Genomic DNA, 24,904 nt, shown 5'->3' with positions numbered 1-24,904 from the left:
ATGGTTCCACTCCTGTGTCTCTAATGAACTGCACAGTTTATTATTTTCACTGCTGTAACCCAGGACTAAATTCTGATAATCACCTGAATCCAGTGCATTTAACCCAGAAAGCTCCCGAAGCCACTGAACGACCAATGACAACTATTTAATTGACAGATTCACTCCGAACCGAACCTTCTCCCTCTCTTCTGCCCATCATCACAGGGCGTCTTTAAGAGTATTTTAAGAGTCTATGGGGGGAAAATGAGCAAATCTCTCAGACCCTTTTGTTGACTAACAGCAAAGTCTCCTAAATAAGCTAAGGTGTTACATTCTTACACCATACTTTGGCAAAATGACAATAGAAACAATTTGTCATAAATGTAAAGTCATGTCCTCTTGTAATTTTTAAAATTATTTTCTTCAGTAACTGGTTAACATAATGTATGACATCATAACTTATATACTGATGGCTATGTGTACATATAATTACATTATAAAATATTAAAATAAATATTTTAAGAATGATAAAATAATACAAAATACAAAATTTTAAAGTGTCAAATTTATGCAACAAAAACAAAGTCTAAGACTAGTCCAATTGGTAACCGATACTTCGTCTTCTTATCCGATAAAGACGGTGAAGATGGAAGATTGGTCTCGTCGGATGCTCATCTTAACAGACGGGCGGGACTTTGTGCTAATCAAAATCAGTTCTCAATGGATGCCATCGTCGTTTGAGTCCGTTGGCTCCCTTGCGCTACAATCAAACACTAAACACAGGTCGCATCAGTCGCTCGCAACGAAAACACTCGTTTTGGGGAAGAAGCTCGTACTGTCCGTCTTTCCTTTTTTCCAACAAATGTGGTTTCAGTCATGGAATAGGCGGATACTGCGAGCGGTACTTGGTAACAGTCGCCTATAACGACGGATTTGGATTTCGGGATTTCTTCAGCGCCGTTTTCCGTTAATGACCGAATCGCGCAGATGCGTCCAGATGCGGCAGACTCGTCTTAGCGGTTCGCCTCGCTGAGTGGCACGTCTGACAGACAAAGGGCGCGCGGGTTCTTTGTTTGCAAACACCGCAGGGCAGGGGACCACACGATTGAATTGATGCACCCATTTCAGTGGTGTAACGGTAAGCTCACTTTGCATAAAGCTTCAATTAGCATATGAAAAATGTTCCCTTCTTACTATAAGAGGGTCTTTGCGCTGGGAAATCATGACGTGTGCTCTTGACTGATTCAGTCCAAATAACCTGATGAATGAAAAACTTGGTTGGGTTTTTTTTTTTGCTGTTGGCATCCCATCTGAACAAAGCAGACGGGCATGGTGTCTTGATCCGTTTTGATTCTGATGTGTTCATGATCATTTGGGATCATCCAACTGAATGATCTAGTTTTTGACTGTCCAACCGTCAGTCATTCTAGTTTTCTGTGTAACTCATATAGGTGTTGTGTGCATTTACATCCAGCATTACTGTTGATGGCCATGGGGTTCCGATACTCTCTGAATTTTCAGGGTACAGGAAACATACTGTTTGTGGAATTGGAAGGGTAGTGGTGTTCACATGTTAAAAGTGACATTTGGTTCATGTCATTTTTTTGAAAAGAACACAGTCTGTTACTGGGTTGGATAGCGAATCACTTCCTTTATGAGGCTTTTAAAAAGATCAGTGAGTATGGAACCAGAGCACACACCAGCTCAGGCCAGCTTCACATGTGTAGGCCCCTCCCTTTATATTGCTAGGCCCCTCCCTTTATATTTCTAGGACACTCCATGTTTCTCTTGAAAATAACAAGAAGAGACTTTTAGTCTCTTGGGGGTTTAAATTTTTCATATGTTGCTCCTACAAAGAACCCAGATGCACTGGAAACCTGTGGGTGTCTAGAATCCGTCTAGCACCTCACTGACTCATATGTATCACTGAACATATCAACAAAGCAGCCTTAGATTCCAGTATTTGACGGTATGTGTCCTCTCCAGAAAAGATGTGTGATGTGTGTGCATTCTTCCCTGCCCTTAGTCCTGGTTTCATCTCTCCTATCTAAACGTTTCTCTCACATACTTTTGAGGTCAAGAGGAGGAAGCCCTTTCTATTATAGTTCACACACGTCCATGTTTTAACTGCATCTGTACAACCGCATGACTAGACGTTTCTGTGCGTTTAATGAAACCCTGGCCTGTGTCTTCGTCCCCTCTTTGGACGCGCTTGGCTCAGTAGTGTCGGTGAGTCTAAGGGACACTGTTCTCTGATGACACCACGGCTCTGTGTGCTGTCCCGAGAACAGGAAGCACCCGTCTCTTCTCTCCTGCTGCGCTACGTTGTCTTGGCAACACGCCAAGCACGCCAGGCGATGCAGGTCAGCAGCGCTGATCTATAATAGAGAAGTCACATGACCACGGCTGCCCGGATCCGAACACGCGATTAGTCATCGCCGTTGTGTTTCGGTGCTGCGGGGAATGGGTTTGAGGTTGGCTCTCTCCAAGGCCTTTGAGATGGAACTCATAGTGCAGCCAAACTTAGCACGGAGTGTTACATCAGCATGAATACATCAGCAGGGCTCATCCTGATCTTCCCCCTGTTCTCTCTTATTCACACCCTGTCAGGGCCTCTTCCCCTACATCTCTACAGCTAAAAAATCTGTTCTTTACCTTATAACAATGTTATTGATATTATGAGTCACATATGGTGCATTTTTTTGCATTTAGACAGATGCTGTTTGTTTGATAGAGTTGTGGTACGAGACCAAACGTCTTCTTGCCGTGTACCTACACTCTCTGGACACTTCATTATGTCTGTGTTATGTGTACATTATACACAGACATTAACACTTTGTCACATGTCTGCAGTCGTGTGGCTTTTCAGACACCGCACTCTCCATATGTCAGTGTTCAGTTTGTGACCACAGGACGGGTGACCCGACCAGAGAAGCTACTTCAGTCAGACGGTCTTTGGTCTTCAGTCTTCTTGATCGCTTGGCTGCCTTCGACAAGATTTGAGTCCTACCTACAAGGATGTTCTTAGAAAGTGATATGGGGAAGGTTGTTTTTCTGTAGACTCTCCATCTGTGGCCCACAAGGCTCAGTTCTGGGTCATTCTCTTCATTCTGTCTTACTCCCTTGATAATGTAATGTTCTCCCAAGGATTCTCCCTCAATTGCTATTGTGATACCAATTTAATCCTGTCTTGTACACCTTCTGACACACAGGTTTTTTCTAGCCTAATCTTAAAATGACTTAAAATGCCCACCGCCTAAAAGTAAATCCCAGAAACACCATGCGTCAGGCATCCCTAGATCAGCTGGTCCTCACAAGGATCTTGCCGTCTCTTTTGAGAAGTCAATAATCACTCCGTCCAAAAATGCAAGAAACCTTGGTGTGATTGTAGATGGCCAGTCGGGTCACGTCACAAACCCACAGATTTATCTTAAGAAGTCGCCCTTGTCGTCTCTAAGGTTTATCGCAGCTCAGTCCTGGTGGGTCTATGCATGCTACCGCACCCACAGCTAAACTGGTCTTCTCACCTCAGCGTTTTCCCATCTCACTCCACTAATCAACTGATCACGTCTTTGGCTTCCTGTAGTCACTTGTATGAGGTTCAAAACTCAAAAAAAAATGTAGATGTTCCTTCTTATTTGATGACAATGGTGAAAATCTGAGCTGTACCTCTAGCCCTTTGAGCATGACCCAAGCTCATCCTTTAGGACAAGATTCTTCATCCTCCCTGCAGCCCATTAGCAGAATGAATGTCTACTTTCTGCGTGAACAGCAGAGTTCCTCGTTGTCTTCAAACAACGACTGAAGACTCGTCTCTTTTGAAAAGCACTTTAATTAAACCTAATCAGGCACTTGTCAGAAGATTTTAGATTTGCACTTGACTTGTCCTGTTCAGTAATTGCTCTCAAATTTGCGAATTTCCCCAGTGTGGGACTAATAAAGGATTATCTAATCTTATATAGGATCATATTGTGTTGTATTGTATTTGTCATTTTTGGGTTAAACACTGACTTGGTTCTGACAGTGTCTCGGTTAAGGGTATTTTTGGACTCTAACCTATTTGTGCTAGCTAAGAATACTCTGAGTAGACAACTGAAGCACTTTAATATGTTGCTTTGGATTAGAACGCCTGCTAAATGCCATACATGTAAATGTAGGACTGCCCCAGGATATCACAGCACAGGCACTGATACGGTAGCACGGTGGCTGTGAACATTACGCTGCGGTGAGCGTGTGGGGTCAGAGGTGTGGGGTCAGAGGTGTTGCTGTTGCATATCTGGGCCACAGCTGGGATGAGAGTGGCCAACCATGCAATTCTGTCCCGCTAACAGCAACACGGTTGACATCAAATGACCATTGAGGAATAGAGGGCTTGCACATATTGCACAGAGCAGCAGCTATGGCCTGTGAGTGTACACCTACAAGGTGGTTCTTATAGATAAATGTTTCTAATAAGTCTAATAATGTTTAAGAGGAACTCTGAGCAGACATTCTGGAGACTCATGCTTAGACTATTGGGAAGGAGAGGACTAAATGAAGAGACCTGTGGGGGGATGAGAGTCAGGCGAAGTTAAGACGGAAGAGGATGAGGGAGTCAGCCAATGAGCAGGCGATTGGGAACAGGGGAGTGGCCAATGAGGGCGGCTGGTGTGTGCCTGTGTTTGAGCGTGCAAGCGTCTTCCTGACTGTGTGCCGACTGGGGGGGTCATGACCTTCAGGTTCTCTTTGTTCTGGGAACGGTCGGATTTGAAGTTTTGATGCATCCGCCACTCAGAGCCGAATCTTCTCCCAATAGACTTGGGATTGCTTCTATCATGGTTTTGTCAAGCTTACAGGGTTTGTTTACAGGGTTGGCACAGTTTGGTTATTTGCAAGCCTCTGTAAATAACTCTTTTAGTAGTGGGTGAACAGGTTTGAAAGAATGGATCTGGGCTGACATCACATCTGTGCTCTCCGAACTTGATTCAGCGAGGTTTAGTTTAGATCAGGAATGGATACGTCTGCCTCCGTGTGAAACTAGTATTAAGTGACATTAGTTTTGGATTCATTTTGGTTTCTTTCAAGTGCTTGAGAGTGCACAGAAAAGTATGAAAGGTGTGAAATGGGAACAAATTGGCTGTTTATTGAATTTTCTCTGAACAAGCACCCAATTTTTAGACTAAACAGGGCTATAGGTCTATTTTTGGCTTGTCAGTATGATTTTAAAAATACCAAATGTAGGTGTTTTTCCGTGAAAATAGATGTAACGTGCTTAGTCAACATCGTGCCCATTTGCTTACTAGGCTGTTTGAGTTTAGTTGTGTCCCACTTTTCCTGCAAGAACAACATTCTTCCAGGTCAAACTCCAGGTGGAAGTCATTCATTCTCAGCCCTGATGCAGTGAGTGGGGATTGAAATGCATCTTCCAGGACACGGTGCTACATTTGACATTAAACACAGAACAGTACAAACAGTGTGACGGTGTAAATATGACTGACAGGGCAGCAGACTAAACTACAACTAACATTTATTCCCCATTTTAAAAGAATGTAAATTCAGATTCAAGTAATATACTAATGGTATGTAGAAAACATGGATGTGCTGAAAGTTATTATACTTATGTATTACACTCGTATATATATAGCATGAGTAGAAGCTGATAGGGATCATTTGTTTTGTTCTTTTTAGTAATATTTGTTGCTTTCAACAGGAGATTTTTAAGCGTGCATATGTGTGTGTGTGTGTGTGTGTGTGTGTGTGTGTGTGTGTGTGTGTGTGTGTGTGTGTGTGTGTGTGTGTGTATGTGTGTGTGTGTGTGTGTGTGTGGAGTTTGTTATGCTTCTTGTGTCTGCATGAACTGCAGGAGGAGTTGAGTTTTTCCTCTTCTTACACAACATGAGCACAGAAGGAAGTCAGGCCTGGCTCTTAGCCAGATGACCACAGATGTGTTACACAGGAACTCAGTGTCCTAGTGAAGGTCAGGAAGAGCCCGGGTCTGCACACACACCCTGCAGCCGAGGGTCTCCTGGCCTTCTGCAGGTCCCTCACGCCTCCTTAAGCAGCAGACCGGCGGCAACACACGAGTCTGTAGCTTCGTTGCACCATGTTTGTTGATAAGGGGAACTGTAGCAAATTGACTTTCATAGCTTCGGGATTGCATCACTGCGTTTAGAAAACACATTCAGAGAGTAAACAGCTCACGTTTTCTTCTCTCTCACCATCACAGCTTGGCGTTCTGCACACGTGAGCCGTGCGCAATGGGTTCTCGGGACAGATAAAAGAAATCTTGACGTGTGGCTCTTCAGATTTGTTTGAAAATGTATTTATATGGCCAACCTTATTACAATATTCCCTTTACATCCACCCCCCCTCCCCCGCCCCAAACTATGAGTCTCTTATCTTGTAAAGAGTTAGTCCTTTAACTATTGGGTTTTAATTCTGCTCTAACACCAAAGATGTTCGGACGCGTGTGTACATGTGGGACAGCAGAGCTGACTGGAATAGTTCGGCTTATTTTGTTCACTTAAGTGAACCTTTCCACTTAAGTGATTCCTTGGTGAATAGCTGTGTTGTTTTCATTCACACGGACGTAAGCTTTTCTGTTCTCTCAGGAGTCTGATCCGTCACCTGTGGTGAGTCCTAGAACAGCTGCCTGTCAACCTGTGCACTCCATGGGTTCAACGTTTGGTCTCTGTGTGTGACAGAATGTTGGTCTGTGTGTGAGAGCACTTCTGTGGTCCTGGGCCAGTCTAACACCTGAATCCCACACCTGAATCCCACACCTGAATCCCACTGCTACAGACTGATGTCCCTCCACGTTGCTCACGTAGGCAGACCCACAAAATAACGGACCCGCTTCATTGATTTGTTGTTTAGTCTATAATGTGTAATGAGATTTTGACTCAGGAAAAAATGCCTTGGGTTATAAATCCAGCGTTTAAAAGGACTTAAGGCTGATGGAACAGTCACTCTGTGGTCTCTGTGCTAGACGCTTGTGTGATACGGGACCAATCTTAACTGCATACTGGTCCCTTTGTAGGGTGCTTCTGCGGTTTGGGACTGATATACTCCAATAAGACCTGCACAATGCCACCCGTCACCTTTCAGGATCTGCCGCTCAATATCTACATGGTCATCTTCGGCACTGGAATCTTCGTCTTTGTGCTCAGCCTCATATTCTGTTGTTACTTCATAAGGTAATTCCCCCAACCACACACACGCACACACACACACACACACACACGCACACACACACACACACACACACACACATGCACAAAAACAACACGTTACAAAAGCTTAATGATAAGCTGGTGAAAAGACAATGATGTGAAAGGCGTATTTGCAGGAAGTGAGGCGTTAGGGGACAGGAAGTTGCCACTGTTGCATCTGTAAGCTGCCTGTGTTATTTCTGTCCCAATGCAGAGGCCTTTAGAACAAACGTCAAGCTATTTTAACCTTCTGTTATTCACAGAGTTCTGTATTGTTCTTCAGTTCTTAGGGCCGCCAAAGCCCCTGTATGCGCATCCATAAAACAGCGTGATACTTGGTGAATCTCATAACACATCTACGGCAGAGTCAAATTCTCTCCCTCTCCCCATCGCTCCTTATTGTAGACACATATGGAAACACGTTGTGTAGAATCGCAGGTGTAGTTAGGTAGGTAGGCCTACCCTAACTATACTTTTCAGCAGACTCTTCATTGATAAATGTGCAAAACAAAACAAGGGTGACCACTGATCGACCATTAATGGTCCCTGTGCTCTGAACATGTGGTATTTTGAGCCAGTTGTATACTGTAATGTTGCTAATGATATCTTGACTCTAAAAACAAACAAAAAAGTCCATCCATCCGTCCATCCAGCTAAATGAGTGGTGTATGTAAATCAAGTCATATTTAGTTGCTCAAATATTCAAATTAGTGCTTCTACTGAGTACAGAATTAGCATGCAAGACACACTCCTCGCACTGTGAACGGATGCAATTATAACTCTTGACTCGCAACGTCATAGAAAACACTGAGTCATGAGGTGTTAATCACACTGATCCTGTGATACTTGTTGTGGGCCTTATGTCAGCTCGTCTAAAGCCTGGTTCACACTACACGATTTTAGGCTGGTTTTTCAGTCGCCGACTGATAGCCGACAAAAACTGTGGTCGGAGGCGAATCGGCGATCACTCGTCGCTCGCTCAGTCGTGTAGTGTGAACTGCTGAAAGACGCTCGCCGAGCCGTCGCCGACTGGTCGCCGACTGGTCGCAGACGACTGGCAGATATCTAGCATGTTTAATATCTAGCAGTCGGCGACTGCGAGTCGGCAGCAGCGTCTAGCTACAGCCAATGGGAACGCGGAGAGAGAACCGCGGCACCGCTGAAGATATCTCTGAAGAATGTAAAAAACTTTCAAGAATGCTTTCAAAACAGTAACCCAGCAAACTGGGTTGTACAGAATGTGAACTGCTGAAAGACGCTGAAAGACGTTCGCCGAGCCGTCGCCGACTGGTCGCAGACGACTGGCAGATATCTAGCATGTTTAATATCTAGCAGTCGGCGACTGATGGCGCATTTCCACTAGGGCCTGCTTGGTGCGGTACGGTTCGATTCGCAACGGTTTGTGAGTGTTTCCATTAGTACCGCTTCCCTGTGAGCCGGCCCCTTCAGGTACTTTTTTCGTACCGACTCGCTCGAGGTTCTAACCGTTCCGAAGCGGTACAGTTCTGTGACGTGGAGGAACAGCATGACACTGATTGGCCAGGGAGTGTTGTCACAGGTTGCGTCAGGAGAGCGACTCCTCCGCTATGCTATGGACTCCTCAGCCATTTTTAAAACCCAAGGAGCGAAGTCTGTTCCCTGGTCAAACGCCGAGGTACAAACCTTTCTGTTAATAATCAGCGATCAAAAAATCCAGGGCGAACTGGACGGGGCCACTAGAAATGTAAAGGTTTTTAGCGAGGTTTACGTGCTAATGGCCACTCATGGCTACCAGCGGTCCGTTCAGCAGTGCCGGTCGGTCCAAGCTAAAAAAGCTTAACGCGATTACCGGGCGGTGAAGGACCATAACGGACGCAGCGGAGCAAACCGCAAAGACTGGAAATGGTTCTAGCAAATGGATGTCATATACGGTCACCGGCCAGCCAGTAACGGAAGAGAAAGAGCTGGACAGACACGGCAATGTCGGTGCTGGAGGCCACGGAGAATGGTGAGTACTGTATTGTGATTTCAGTTTTCAGTTTCGTAAAAGATGTAATATGAATGTAATATGAACGCATCTATTGTAAACGCAGGAATTTAGAGCTGTGTTTGTAGTTAATGTTACCACCACAGTCACTACTGTACAATAGCTAGCTCTTAGCCTTGCTAGTTGCTAGTTAGCTGTAGCCATAAACAAAGCATCAGCAGCGATGACGTGCTACACATTTTGTGCAGTTACGCTATATCGTTGTTGCTTTCACGGGAATACTTGTGTTTAATATTTGTTATTTTTTACGTTCAAGATTCCCCTTCCACTGACGAGGCGAGCGGAGTTGGCGGAAAATGTTTCCTTCAACCGGGCTTTCCTCGGGGTGCTTGGCGAACTTGTGAACACCATGCGAGACAGACGCCAGTAAAAGCACACAAAATGTTGCTTGTAGTACTATAAATATTTATTTCATATAAAGCTATACGTATATATTTGCTTTTTGCACTTTTTTTAACTATAACTATATTATTTACATATGTTGTACTTTAAATATCTATTTCATAATAAAGTTTGATTTCATTTGATTGTATGACTGATGCTTTTTATGCAGGGTGTGTTCAGCCTGTTTGAGTAATACCAAAATATTATCAATAATTAGAGCAACCACATACAATAATGAAGATAAAAATAAATAAGATACAATAATGCTATGTGTTAAGGGGCATCGACCGGTGTTGTGGTCGTATACAAATGATGTCACGACACTACAACCTGTGCGCCAACAGCGACTCCACCCACATTGTATTGGTCCACCATTGTAATGGAAACACTACGCGACCGTACCGTTCCGTTGCTAATCGAACCGTACCGCGCCAAGCAGGCCCTAGTGGAAATGCGCCATGAGAGTCGGCAGCAGCGTCTAGCTACAGCCAATGGGAACGCGGAGAGAAAACTTTCAAGAATGCTTTCAAAACAGTAACCACACAAAATCCTCACCTTTCTTACAACTTTACTACAACACTGTTTAAGTTATTGTAACAGCACTGGAGAAATAGTGCGATTGTTATATCTATCACTGCAACGGAGAGATGAAATAGTTCTGGCAACTTGGGACTATGGAGTGTTTAAACGGTAAAAAATAATAATAACGAAAATGTGGAGTACATGTACATTGTTTTTTTTTCTACTACGTGGTGTTGCTGGTTCTGGGAGAGTTTCGTTTTCGTGTTCTCGTGTTTTTGGACGGCAGCCAGATGAGTCGGCGATTCCCCAGTCGTGTAATTAGTGAGCCCGCGTCGCCGATCAGTCATGTAGTGTGAAATCCACAACAACTGAAAGACTCGCGATTACAGAACGACCAGTCATGTAGTGCGGACGGCACAAAAACCTGACGACTGAAAAGTCGTGTAGTGTGAACCAGGCGGTTCATTTTACATGTCTATCGCACAACCGGGAAACCCAGTTTAATTCAGTTTTCAGTCAGAATACTTTAATCTTCGCTCATGTTCAGGCGCGTCTTTTTGTGATTTTCTTTTCTCGCAAGAGATCTACTGACATCTTGTGGTAATACTTACAGCCCGTGAAACTACATTCAACTCTGTGCGGTATAAAAGTGATCAGACTTAAGTGTGACATATTTTCTGGTTTAATGCTTCTCTTCCTTTTTTCTCCAACAGTAAGTTGAGGCATCAGTCACAAAATGAGCGCTTTGGATATAAAGAGGTAAGGCAGTGGCTGGCGAGTTGATTTATTTCGACCGTATTTTGGCTCTGCTTGCACTGCTTTGTACATGGTATTTTCTTCACTGAATTGCAGGTCGTCTTGAAAGGAGACACAAAAAAGTTGAATCTTCATGGGGTAAAAAAAACAGAGTTTTTATAATAAATTACACATCACATGTATATGTGTCAAAAAAAATCCTAATCACCACTGTTTTTTGTGAGACAGCCAAGGATATTTTTGTGTGTCTAACTCTCTGTGACTGTTGCTGTCTGTGTGTCCTTCTGCATGTCTGGGCTCCACGTTTGTCTCTGTCTCTCTGTGACTCCATCCCTGTGTGTATATGTGCCTCTCTGTTCATATTTGTCCGTGTGTGTCTCTGTCCTTGTGTGGCCCACACTCCCTCCACAGCAGACGTGTGCTGTGTGCCTGGAGGACTTCAAGGTGAAGGATGAACTAGGCGTGTTGCCATGTCAACATGCCTTCCATAGGAGGTCAGTGACACTGAGCCATTTGGCCTGTTTTGGGCCCAAACACTGAACACATCACGCTGCACATCTCCAGTCCTGGAGCCATATTTCCGGGACTTTATTTCCTTATATTAGACAACTGATGAAAGTGTCACTGTGCAATAGAGGTGCCTCCGAGGGTATAAAGGCCTTGTAATACTCATAAAGATGATATAAAGGCCTTATAACACCGATAATGAGAGCATGAAGGCCTTATAACACTCAGAGATTGGGTATAAAGGGCTCATAACACTCAGAATGACGGCTTCATTTCTCAAAAGCATCACATCTTCAGCATAAAGACCCTCTCAGACAAGGATCCTACTCTGTGGGCTGGAAGAGTTTTGGAAAAAAGCCCTGTTTTCCTTTTCTCGAGGAGATGGAGACGGACTTTTGGGACGGTGCTCTACAAATAACAAGCACAGTTGTCATACCTGGCTGTTTGTGATTTTAGCCATCATCTGTTTGGAATGTTTTGAATCTGTTTTGAATATGAGATTATTCATGTATTCATTATACATTACATGTATCATAATTATATTGATAATAACAACATGTTTCATAAATATGTGAATAATGGCAAAATAAATATAGTACTGCAACTGCTGCTATAATCATGATTCCCAGATAGAATATGAGATATGAGACCTTGAAAAGATCGGTGTTAGTCTATTTACACATATTTATATATGTGCAAGCATTTAAATAATTATATGTGCATACATTTATATGTGCATTTATAATTACATGTGTATATTTATGTGTAAGCGTATCTCCTTGTGCTCTGCGTGCATGTGACTGTGCTGGTGTGATACTGTGTGTGTTTTAGCAGGTATGTGACTGTGTGTGTGTTTTCGCAGGTGTGTGACTGTGTGTGTTTTCGCAGGTGTGTGACCATGTGTGTGTTTTCGCAGGTGTGTGGTGAAGTGGCTGGAAGTGCGATGTGTGTGTCCCATGTGTAACAAAGCCCTGGTGGGAGTGTCCGACCAGAACCAGAGCATCGGCACCCTGCTGGACGAGCTGGTGTAGAACCTTCTGGGAAGTGGGAGAGGACTGAAGCCATGACATCTCTCTCTCTCTGAGGAGACTTCCATGGGCCAGAAGTCATAGCTCTGCCTCCTCGTTCCTCCTATAACTCGTTCACACTCTAATTCCACTGCCAGGCTCCGTCCACGGATCCCGAGCTGTAACTCCAGCGGCGTTTCCGACTCTTCTCCATCTCAGACTGAAGCGGGCGGTACGTCCGTGTTCACCTCCATTGGGGGATCCAAGCACAGGGAGGAGAAACACAGACTGAGCATCTCTGAGAGCATTCCAACACCAGGCTGGCCACTGCCGTCGAACCCTCCAGCCCCCCCTTCTGGCCTGGAGCTCCATAACGCGGATGAAAACAAGAAAAACAAATATTGTGATTAAATTGCTACATGCTGTGATTGAAGTGTGCCTTGCAATATGATCAAACGCATTGGTGGACCCTTGATCTGATCCAGTTAAACATTGGCCTGCACTATTTTGACAAAAAGTATTTGTTAATGAGTGTATTGTTATTGTTATTGTTAATATTATTATTATTATTTGTACATCATGACACGTGAAAACATCCACGCAACTAGAATGTCTGAGGTCAGGACACGATTAAATAACATCAGTGATTTTCATAGCGCAGACTTCTGTAATAGCAGTATGGTGAAGGCCATTATCGCATTGATGATTTACAAATGATATATTGTGCATCCCTATTCTGGACACTGCCTCAAATGTGACCATAGTTCAGTGCACTAAAGCTGGGAGGACCTTCCACATCAGATGTGTGTTTGTGGCTGTGTGTTTTATTTACTAACTGAACCAGGGAGTGACATCATACTGTCAGGGGTGTGTTTGAAATAGCCTGCTACATACTTCTTGCGTACTGACTGAGCCACAAATCAGAATGGGGTATGCAGGATGTGACCAGAATCACCTACGTACCACTTCCACCAAGTTATCATCCTGGTGTAATGCATCCCATCATGCAATGGTGGCAGAAAATCTTTCCCAAGTGGGTGGAACCTTCGTAGTATTTGTGTTTGTTGGAATCTGGATACTATACTGCAGACGGGGACTAGTTTACAGTATGTACTGATAGCAGTATGCGGTATACAGTATGTACTGAAAGCAGTATATAGTATGTACTGAGAGCAGTATGCTGTATACAATATGTACTGAGAGCAGTATGCTGTATACAGTATGACTTTTTGGGAGTCAGTGTTTCCCCTGTGCAGGAACATAGGCACATAAAGGGTCTCTTTCTAGTACAAATCATTCTGGTTTTGATCTTTGTGATGTTCATACTGAGACATGCTGTAAATCAGTGTTCACAATAAAGCATTCTGCTCTGTGTCTGCTGTTCTACCATAGTCCTTAAGTGTGTGTGTGTGTGTGAGAACAGACAGCAACTGTCTTGATGAACTACAGTCTGTTATTCCGTTTACAAATTGTGTAGTACTAAAAGATATTCGTATTCTCCAATTAACAAAACCTTGTGACCTTGTGGGGGTCTCCACCTGGCAGGAGCCCCCTTGTGTTGTGGGGTGACCGGAGCCCGGTCATGAAGAGCCCCTCCCTAGAGGGCTGGGGCCCCCGGATGTTTGGGGACCATGGGGCTCCAGTCTGAAAAGCTCCTGCTGAGGGAGGAGATCCTCCCTCCTGCCCGGGGTGACCAGGAGGCCCTTGGGGCTGCTCCCTAGCCCGCGTCGGGGGTGCTCTGGGCCTCGGTCTCTGGCGCTCCTGGGTTGGGTGGAGGAGTCCACCTTGTGATGAGGGACCCCGGGAGGGGTTGGCTCCCCCAGGAGGCTGGGGTGACCCCTAGCAGAAGGCAGGGGTCAGCTCTGGGAGGAGGTAGGTCCAGGAGGTGAAGAAGCCACGCCTCGGGGAGGTAACCTGCACACACACATACGCTAAGGACGACACAGGAGCCATAGCTCCTCGTCCTCACACCTGTGGGGCTCACCGGCCAAGGGCCGGTTAGGGCGCGAGGGCCCTGTGACCGACCGGGGCGTGGTTATGTGTTGTTAACGGCCCAGTCGGTCCAGGGTCCCGCCCAGGGAGGTGAGCTGACTAACGTTATGTGTTTTGTGTTTCAGCTCGTGGACTGCAGGAGGTGTGTCCCTGCCTGTCCTTGCCTTCCTGCCCCTTCGTGTTGTTGTGCAGCCGCTGTGTGCCACACACCCAGTGGAGGGGAGTGCGGCTTGGTGGGGGGGTCTGTCACGGTGAGGCGGCCCCCTACCGGTCGCCTCCGTCCACAGCGGCTGTGTTGTTGTTGTTTTGTGATGTCGTGTACGCCCCTCAGGTGGGCGGAGCCCGTGATCCGTTCCCACCTGATGGTCGTTTGTCTGTCTATATATGTCTTGTCTTTGTACCAGTTGACCGCTGGTCATTATATCCTTAATTTGGATCTATTGCACGGGTTTTAGGTTTGCACACTTTATATTAAACCATCCTTTTTCCCTGAGACTTGGCGTGATCGCTTCCTTTTTGTTGCTCACACCTGCCCGTCACATCCATGTCCTCTCGCACTGCCAATATTCTTAATGTAAATATTGTACATACATCATTCATGTTTGTTTAATGTTCTAGTTTTAAATGTCTTATTTCATTGTCTTATCTGTGCTACTTTAAACCAGTTCACTTGTTCTACTCACTGTTAATATTAGTCTTGTGTGAGTAAGAATTAAAAAATGCAAACAATTTAAGAGGAGTATGAATTTCAGCAAGTGTTATTATACAATGAACAACCGATTAAGTAAGTTTATATCAGTATAGTATACCTGCAAGGCATGCATTAGTTTTCCATGACTGCTTTTTAAAAAAAAGCACACATAAATGCCAGTTCTTAAATTCAAAAAAAATTTTATTTTAGAATTCACAAATAAATTAGTTAATTTTGTTAACTAGCTTTTCTAGCAAGTTATACAAGCGATCTGACCGCTCCTGCTCTGCCCTCTCTCTCCTCTCTTCTCTCTCCCTCTCTCTCTCCATGTCCTCTCGCAGGAGGTCAAGAAGTGTTCCCTGCCGCTTCCTTCCTCTCTCCTCAGACAACGGGGAAGTCACAACAGAAGATGGCCCTGGTTCCTCCTCATTAGATGAGGCTACTAGCAAAGGTGGTGTGACCGATGGTCGATTGCCAAGAGCCTCATCCATGAGGCTGAACCAGGGCCACGTACCTGCAGTGGCTTCCCCATTGTCTGTCCCACTCCCTGAAGGTGGACACTTAAGCTCCTAAAATAAATTTAAACCTGTAATCCAACCTCAATCTGCTATCCTCTCTAACTGAATTATTTTACAACATAAACAATTATTTACATATCTGAACTACACGTAAATCAATACATAAAAATCTATAAAATACATACATTATTCTACACAATTTCAGGTTAATCTTTGAACTTACTTTGTACTTCTTTTTTAAGTTGTCCCATTTTTTTCTGGCTTGTTGGGGCGTTACTTTGTCCGCAAGCCCCAAGTCCAGAACAATAGTCCTGTCAAAAAACAAACAAAAACTAATTATGGCATTAAGATGCTTTATAATTCAGGAAAATACATTTTAACCTCAGTGTTCTACACAAAGTTTCGAGTGTAATCAAACATTTTGCAATATGTTTAGAAAGATGCCTAAATGCATGAATATTAAGCAATTATTAGCTTAATATTAGCTTATACTGTAACTGTGACGCGTTGTGGAGGAGGCAGGCACAACAACGATCGTAGTGGAACATATAATTTATTAGGACACAAAACGGAAAGCCCCGCACAGACAGTGTAAGCACTGCTCACACAGGCATGAACTTTTGGACAAAGACGAGCACACGACACTGCGCGAACGCACATTAAATAGGTGATTACACAGACCCACGTGACCTCGAGACAAGGCACAGGTGTAACTAACGAACACGCTCACAGACAACCCACACCCACGGAAGTACAAACATGGACATAACGACACGCAGACAACGTAACGGCACGCCCACAGGGAAGGGTCCGGAGCTGTTCCGTAACAGTAACTGACAATGCATTAGTTGCGTATTAACTATTTAGTTTTCTAAAGCAGGTTTTATATCAACTTATTTGCCACAAACCTAACATTTTATTATTGTAATCAGAACCAGTTAGCTAGCTGATTTAGTGTATCAAAGTGTAACAGCTGCATCATTTAAGATGAAATAGAATAAGAATATATTATCATTAAATAACTAACTAGTTTGGCTAAAATAAGCTCTTGCTTCCAAGCTGAGAGAGCAGAGTTTTTCTGCCTGGTGAAGAGCCTCTCTTTTTCTATTTAAGCCTTTAAAGGCTTCGATTGCTGATCTGATCCCTAAAAAAGTGGAAATCATTTGTATATCTGAACACTGACTATCACGTTAAAAAGCCCACATACATGTCTTATTAACCCAGCAGGGCTAACAAACTATACAAGAAAGGAATAACTAAGATAACTAATAAAATATTACAGTGACTGATAAAAAAAACGCTTTTAGATGGGCTGTTATCATCAGCCCATCTAAAACAGTGCTCTGACGCTTCAAAACCTGCTAGCATAAATGCTAACACATCGATATATAAAAAACTGGAAAAAGGCCACCGACTAACCCAATAAATCGCTAATTTGTGTTCTGTTATGCCAAGAAAACCCATAAAATACCACACTTACGGTATAAAATCTTAAATAACTTACATTTGAAAATGACTTCGCCGCTGGCCATCCTTCTTCCGTCCGCCATGATGAAAAAAGTTGAGCTGCGCCGTGCTGCCCCGCGTTGCATCATGGGATTGCCTTACCGGCCAAGGAAGGGTCTAATGCTCACTTATTACAGGGTCAGATTAAGGTATCTTAGTAGACAGCATTTTTAAGGTATCTAAGAATTGGGACAGCCTACTTCTCAGGAACGCCCATCCCATGACGTAAGATGCTGTCTATGTAGAGAGCTCACTAGGTTTTGGTACAGACCCATAGTTTTGGTTTCAAACGTGTTTTAGCTAGTTTATTTTAATCGGTTCATGGTGTTTTTTATCACATTATTTGATGGTTGTTTATTTTCAAAACGCCCAATCTTAACGTCTTCACGTTCTCTCGTGTTTCGTCCTGGAATTACAAGAGGCTAACGTAATACAAGAGAACTGTTCAGTCAGACAGATACTTTTAATGTATTTTTTTAGGTTGTACAGACAAACAGCTGTTGGCTTACATTTCAAATATCATATTTAGCTGAATAAACATGTTATCAACCCCCTTTAATGTACAGTATGTAGGCTTACAAATTCATGTTTAACTGAATAAACCATTGAACACGAGTAGCCTACATTTTATTGAGCATGTTTTTTTTCAAGTATTAAAGTAGAACTGCTTTCTCAAGCAGTCATTGATGCATTTTGGAAACAGGAGATGAGCCCCTGGTCTAATGCACCCTCTGTATTAAGAAACCCTATCTCAAATACTGACTTTTAGTCATTACTTGGGTAGCACACATATGAGCCATTTTAATATAGATTAATCTAGATTAATTCCAAGATTTCAGTGAGATCATTATATATATATAAACCTGCGATGAAAATTTAAGCGGGTTTATATTAACCTGCGTTAAAATCACTGTTTTTATTGTAGGCGCATACACCAGCAGCCAGTCTTCTAGTGCTAATGGTTAGCTAAGCTAGCTTTTTAGCTCGCATCTTTCAGCTAATAAACAGTCAGTCTGTGTCAAGGTAGTAACTGGTACTAAGCAAGATAAATAGCACTGAAAGCTTTGCTTTCATCAGTTTATTCCAGTATAGTGTAAATGAACATGAAGCCAGTGTTCATCAGCTCTCAATTCCACCATTCTAAGGTACTGCTCTGCTACATAATCCTACACTGCACTGGGAGAGGGAAAACTTACTCATTGTATATGACATTTTGATAGAATTTGTTATTTTGTGACATTTAGTGGATAACATCAGCATCAGTTTGCTGTAGGAGTAATGTTACTGCATAAATGTTAGTGTTTGCTAGCATGTATGTGTTGGTGTGCCAGCTAGCTGCATTTAGTGAAGCTCATCACTTGTTTTTTTGCTAGCCGTGAGTACCAAGTACGGAAGACCAGTGTTGCCAACTTAGCGACTTTTCAGACCCAAATCAAGGATTCCCCAGCCCAGAAAGGAGGAATTTAATTGTTTTTTTTTTCTAAAGCTTTTTGTGTTTTTATACAGTTCCACATTTAATATTGTACCTTGTATTTAAATGCTCAAATGTTTTAAAATGTTTTTAAAATATTCAAAGCAATACAATAAATTGAATTTTTTGCGACAATGTCGTCTTCATTTTACAGTATATAATCCTTTTTACAGTCATTAATTTACTATATTAAAATGAATATGTCACGTTGAGGACCCCGGCCCCTCCCTTTTGGGCGTGTGTTTACGTAGTCTACGTGCATCGTCTGCGTCTGTGGATATTTCGTGGTGATGGCTATGTCATGTGATAATCCGTCTCACCTGTGAATCGTCTCGTAATCACATGGGGTTAATGTGGTTTGTCTATTTAATGTGCGCTCGCGCAGTGTCCTGTGCTCGTCGTTGTCTAAAGTCTACACGTTGCTGTGTATGTATCTCTGTTCCCCGTGCGCTATTGCGCAATATATGTTAATAAATTGAAAGTGACGTTCGTCAAGAAGGATTTCGTGTCTCGTCCTTCGTCCAGCCCCGAGCGTCACAGAACGACGAGCCGTTCGAGACACCAACCCAGAATGCCAGGCTACAAGGGGAAGCCGAAGAAGGGCAAGAAGCCCAGTAAGCGGCATCACCGCTCTTCGTCTTCTCCCCCACGCCACGAAGCTCCGCCGACTCGGACGCAGCTCATGGAGGACCCGGAGTGCTCCTACCTGCTCTGCGCGGCTCGGGAGACCACTATTCCCGAGCTGAAGGAGGAGTACTACCGGACTGCGGTCCGAGTGTGGCGAGAGCGGCACCCCGCACCTTCCCAGGAGGGCTCGCCCATAAGAGTGAGCGTCCCGGAGTTCTACCAGGCATCGCCACCAGAGGGCGAGCTTGTAGAGGAAGAGGACCCTCCGACACAGGAGCAGCTGGAGCAGGATCCCGTCTGCGCGTTCCAGCTGGCCGCAGCACGGAGTACGCAGGACCCCGAGTTGGCCAAGGAGCTCCGCGAGGGGGTGGTGCGGATTTGGCGTGAGCGCCAGTGACGCCCCCATCCAGCACGCGCCCTCTCGCCTCTGAGGGTGGACTTCTGCGTCTTCGGTGCTACGGAGTCCACCCCAGAAAGCGAATTCGGGGAAGGGGACTCCGAGGAGGAGGATGAGGAGGAGGATTACCCTCCATCCATCTACTCCGCTCCCACCGTGGACTATGTTGGGGAGGGGGAGGAGGAAGAGGAGTACCCTCCCTCCGTCTACACCGACACCACCATAGACTACGGCGAAGAGGAGGAGGAGTCAGAGGAGGAGGACTACCTCCCTCCGCCTGTGGGTCTCTCTCCCAAGGGCCAGGAGGAGGAGCGGGACCATTACCCTCCGTTGGAGGACGACAGGTCCACAGTGGAGTACGGAGCAGAGGACTATTCCCCGTCTGTGGGCTCGGGAACACCCGAGAGCGACTCCTGCACGGAGGACGAGGAGGAGAGCCTTCCCTCCTCTGTGAGAACCGTCAAAGGGAGGAGGACTCCTGGAGAGACCACGTCCTCCAGTCCTTCCGGGGCCAGCCCCATGGACTATTCCCGGGGTGAGAGTCCATGGAAGGGGTCCTGGAGGGCGAGGAGGAGCGGATGGACTACGAGGAGGAGCTTCCTCGCGCTGCGCCTGGAACGTCCGCCCGCCGCGCTGCACCTGGCACATCCGCCCGCCGTGCTGCTCCTGGCACGTCCGCCCGCCGCGCTGCTCCTGGCACGTCCGCCCGCCGCGCTGCTCCTGGCACGTCCGCCAGCCACGCTGCACCGGGCACGTCCGCCAGCCACGCTGCACCCGGTGGAGAGTTCGCAGCGAAGGCAGGAGGGGGATTGCCCAACACAGCGCCAGCAGCACCAGAGCTCTCTCCCCTACTCGCTCTTCTCCTGGCGCGAAGCCTGGCGCCTATGTTACATGTGTGTGTTCCTGTGTTTGTCAGTCTTCCCCTTTGTGTACCTAACCCGTTTTTCCCTCTTGTGCCACTTTGTGTAAACGTGCCTGTGTGTGTGTTTGTGAATGTGCCGTTTAATGTGTTTAACGTCTTTTCCCCCGTCTTCCCAGGGAGGGTGTGCTAGGCGATTCGTGATGGACGCTTCGCCAAGGGCAGTCACCTCCCAGACGCAGGACTGAGCGCGTCGGATCCGCCCATCGTCGTGGGTTCGGGGCACTCGATCCTGTTGGCACCCCGGGACGGGTAGTGCCCTTGGAGGGGGCGTCTGTCACGTTGAGGACCCCGGCCCCTCCCTTTTGGGCATGTGTTTACGTAGTCTACGTGCATTGTCTGCGTCTGTGGATATTTCGTGGTGATGGCTATGTCATGTGATAATCCGTCTCACCTGTGAATCGTCTCGTAATCACATGGGGTTAATGTGGTTTGTCTATTTAATGTGCGCTCGCGCAGTGTCCTGTGCTCGTCGTTGTCTAAAGTCTACACGTTGCTGTGTATGTATCTCTGTTCCCCGTGCGCTATTGCGCAATATATGTTAATAAATTGAAAGTGACGTCCGTCAAGAAGGATTTCGTGTCTCGTCCTTCGTCCAGCCCCGAGCGTCACAGAATACAGTAATTTTAAGCTGTAAAGCTCTTACAGTTGTTTAATCATTACTGTAATAGAAAATACAGCACCCTACTGTGATAAAAAATTACAGTAAGAACTATAAGTACTGTGATTATTGGAATTAATTCTGGATTCATTACACAGTAAAAAACAAAGCAAATTAACGTGCTGCTGTTCAGAGAGACATTACATTTCTGTATTTTAATCTTAATTTATTGTTTCACATCGATATCGGAATATCCAACAATGTTATCGCACATTGCAATTCTAGTCCATATCGTGCACCCCTAACGGCATAGTAATAAAATGTGTGTATTGTGTTTTTAAGGAGACTGCCAATCTAATAATAAATTCAGTGCACAGTAGCATTAGCTTACAAGTCTTTAATGACCTTGTAATTTTTTATTACCACAGGATGCAACAGACAATTTTCAGAAAAACTCCATTTATTCTTTTCACAGAGAAATTCTATACACCACTGAAATCATGTCATCAATCTGCAGTCTCGGCCATGCTCTTATACCCTATATGGAACCCCGGATCTAAAAGAAATTTCTCTACGAGACAAATGAACATTTTTCTCTTGAATACCACTGTATCGTCTGAATTATTATTAAAGTTTTGAAATGTAAATTCATTAGACCGGCAGCCTCCTTAAAAATAACGTAAACCAGCATCCGTTGCCAGTGTGGTAGTGTTTTTTCCATGTACGGAATGAGGGAACATAAAAATAGGTCAGATCTTTCCCTTTTAATCATAGCTTGCTTTGACAAGCTCTACAAGCAGACAGCACTCTGGAGTTCTTTCTGATCCTACCAGTGCTTGTCCATCCTCAAAGCAAAGTTGGCATCTGTGGTGCTCTTTCTTGGCATGACACCCTGCTGCTCACAAATAGTTCCCTCAAGTCCAAGTCTAGCTTCTACAACTCTCTCCCAGATCTTCATTGTGTGGCTCATCAACTTAACTACAACTCTGTACATCACCCTTGTTCTTAAAAATGGGTACCAGCACACCTCTCCTCCATTCCTCTGGCATTTTCTCACTCTCAACCGTACCATTGAATAGTTGAGTCAAAGACCTCACTGCTATATCTCCTAGAGATTTCCGTACCTCCACTGGTATGTCATCAGGTCCATCTGCCTTCCCTTCTTCATCCCCTCCAAAACTTTCCAAACTCTCATTCCATCTTCTTATCACACTCTCCTCACTTGTTAAAACATTACCATTCCTATCCTTAACAAGTCTAACCCAGCGCCTTTAACAGCTCCTCTATTAACTCTTTACCACATTCCTTCCTTCTACAGTTTCCACCATTTGGTCTCCTCTCTGGTTTGACGTTTTTCCTCTTCTTCATAACACAATGTAGTCATTCTACACACCACCATGATTACAATGTAGTCATTCTACACACCACCATACAATGCTGTTTGGCCACGCTCTCCTGTCACAATCTTACAGTCCCCAATCTCTTGTTGGGTTTCGTCTTCTACACAGTATGTAGTCTACTGGTGTACTCCTGCGGTCACCCTATGTTCCTTTTTGGAAATAAGTGTTGACTACAGCCATTTCCATCCTCTTGGCATAATCCACCACCATCTGTCCTTCCTGGTTCCTTTCCTTGACACCAAACCTACCAATTGCTTCCTCATCTCCTCTGTTTCCTTGACCATGTCCATTTAGGTCTGTTCCAATCACCACTCTCTCCTCACTGGAAATACTTTCTATCACTTTATCTAGATCCTTCCAAAACTTCTCTTTTTCCTCTTCCTCACATCCAACCTGTGGAGCATAACCACTGGCAACATTCAACATCAGACCTTCTACTTCTATCTTCAGACACATCACCCTATCTACACTTGTTTCACCTCTACTACGTTCTTTGCCAACTCCTCTTTCAAGACTAGTATGTGCACACAAGATCAAGGCACCAGTATGAGTAATACTATTTCACTACTTAACTTGATAAACAGCTATCTTTTCTGGTTATGTATACAAACATTTGTATGACTTTTAAATGGTCCCATGATGAGCTTATGTGCAGACACTTTGAAAGTTGTTCCACTTTAAGCAATCATAAACTCCAATAAAAGCCTGGTCAGAAATGGATGGGTTTACTTTAGAAACTGAATAATGGGGCAAGAACTCTACAGCTGCAAGCCCTGTAAAAATGTAGGTACGAGTCAAAACCATACACAGCTGCCAAAATCAGGCCCAATTCTGACCAACATTCCTCTTATCTTCCTGGATGGAACAAAACTGTCTGATATTTGGGGTTATTGTGATTTCAGAATTGTTTTGCATTTTACGTTACAATGTTATGTATTCTAAATTGATTAAAAAGTGCACACGATGTCCCAGAATTACTATATGGCCTACAGGTTGCAGGTTAAAACAGAAACATTTGATTTTCTCTTTTCACAGATGCGGCAGTGGGCACTGGTTTAATGATGTCTAACAAGATCATTGAGAGAAACTGCCATAATGTTCAAAACCTGGAGTTATGGAATTTTCTGGATAAAGTTAATGATGACCTGTTATGTAGTGACAGCTAACAGTGAGTGAACTGGGACTAAACACGACAAGTGCACAGTGATAATGAAGTGATGTTGTTCTATGATATATTTGATGTCATCGTTTCAAATAGCTAGGCGCTATTCTTAAAATAATTTCAGCACTCTTACCATCATGTTATTGTTGAAAATGCCTTAAACAACTGTGTGTAAGCCCTTTTATGATCTGTAACGATTATTGCAGTATTAGATTCTGTGATTAGCCCTTGTGCTTTGTATTAGCCAATTAAAAGTTCTCGTTGTAGAAGCATATTCAGTGTAGCTAAATTTTTTCAAGTTGTTAATTTTCTACTGGGTGTGTAAATGAAACAAAGAAACATTTTTCCCAAGCAATCCTAGTTTGAATCTTTTAATTGGCACGTGCTGCTACAGTCCATACTACACAATAAACTGAGAATGATATAGGATAACTAGTGCTGTTAGTTCACATTATTGTTTATATTTTAGAATCCCATTTAATATAAATCTTTTCAACTTTGAGAATATTGTAAAAATCCATAGTAACCATCTTTTTGTGTTTTTTATCTTTTTTTAGAGTCAGTTCAGTTGTCATGATTGTTGAAGTTCAACTGTCAAAGTAAAGAGATTGAAAGTATGTATTATGGCTGAGCTTTTATTATTGCTTTTATTGTTTTGGTTAATGTTTTTACATTGTTTTAAATGTTTGTTAATTTATGTAAGTACACCATTCTTTTATCTGCTGAAATAAAAGGTAACTAAAATGTTCATGTAAGCTGGAATTTAAAGACCAAAATAACCACAAAAATATTTGTTTACAGAAATGTATTGTAATATTGGTAGTTTTAACAGAAACTTAAGATGTTAATACATCCCAAGCACCGTAAATTAATATAGGGTTAAAAATATATAATTTTACATTATTTTTGTGTATTTAAAAAGCAGAATCCAATGATTTTAATGTTGAAATCTCATTGATAAACAGTACATTGTAAGAGTTTGTGGGTTGATCAACCAACATTTAACAGTTATCCACTGTAAGTTTATAGGATAAGAACATATATTCATAGTTTACCTCTGTTGACACATTTTAATAAGATTTAAATGACAGTAAATTGAGTTAATTTGAATATATATTTTTGTTATTTTTACTTTAAAAGATCTGTCCTTTGACAAGTTCATTTGTAAATTGTTTAAATAATACCATGAAGTAACCTAATTATGCTGTTATTTTAACATTGTAGCTGTGTTTTCTTACAACAAAAATTT

The 24,904-nt window shown here is 43.7% G+C and overlaps 1 protein-coding gene across 4 annotated transcripts; it reads left to right on the top strand.

The window, feature by feature from the left end:
* Window positions 1-633: 633 nt before the first annotated feature.
* rnf122 (ring finger protein 122) lies at window positions 634-13,745 on the top strand. Of its 4 annotated transcripts, none has more exons than XM_076990330.1 (6): window positions 634-1,117; window positions 6,998-7,154; window positions 10,815-10,860; window positions 10,954-10,995; window positions 11,272-11,351; window positions 12,281-13,745. In XM_076990330.1, exons 1-6 carry the CDS (start codon window positions 1,093-1,095, stop codon window positions 12,393-12,395), a joined length of 465 nt encoding a protein of 154 aa, XP_076846445.1. In that variant the 5' UTR covers window positions 634-1,092; the 3' UTR covers window positions 12,396-13,745. The 4 variants fall into 4 exon arrangements, with proteins under 4 accessions (XP_076846445.1, XP_076846444.1, XP_076846447.1 ...); XM_076990329.1 differs by having other exon boundaries at window positions 11,269-11,351; XM_076990332.1 differs by lacking the exons at window positions 634-1,117; window positions 6,998-7,154 and adding exons at window positions 7,169-9,156; window positions 9,452-10,113 and having other exon boundaries at window positions 11,269-11,351.
* Window positions 13,746-24,904: the final 11,159 nt, after the last annotated feature.

This window comes from Brachyhypopomus gauderio, unplaced genomic scaffold (assembly GCF_052324685.1).
Source record: "Brachyhypopomus gauderio isolate BG-103 unplaced genomic scaffold, BGAUD_0.2 sc74, whole genome shotgun sequence".
In the NCBI taxonomy this organism is placed as follows: domain Eukaryota; kingdom Metazoa; phylum Chordata; class Actinopteri; order Gymnotiformes; family Hypopomidae; genus Brachyhypopomus; species Brachyhypopomus gauderio.
Note: the sequence above shows the minus strand (reverse complement) of the source record. Positions and strands in the feature narration are given on the sequence as shown.

Excerpts from the sequence above, each read along its gene's own strand:
- rnf122 (XM_076990329.1), top strand. The coding sequence starts at position 1,093 with ATGCACCCATTTCAGTGGTGTAACG. Across the intron at positions 10,861-10,953 it reads AGCGCTTTGGATATAAAGAG|GTCGTCTTGAAAGGAGACAC; the intron begins GTAAGGCAGTGG and ends ACTGAATTGCAG. Across the intron at positions 11,352-12,280 it reads CAACATGCCTTCCATAGGAG|GTGTGTGGTGAAGTGGCTGG; the intron begins GTCAGTGACACT and ends GTGTTTTCGCAG.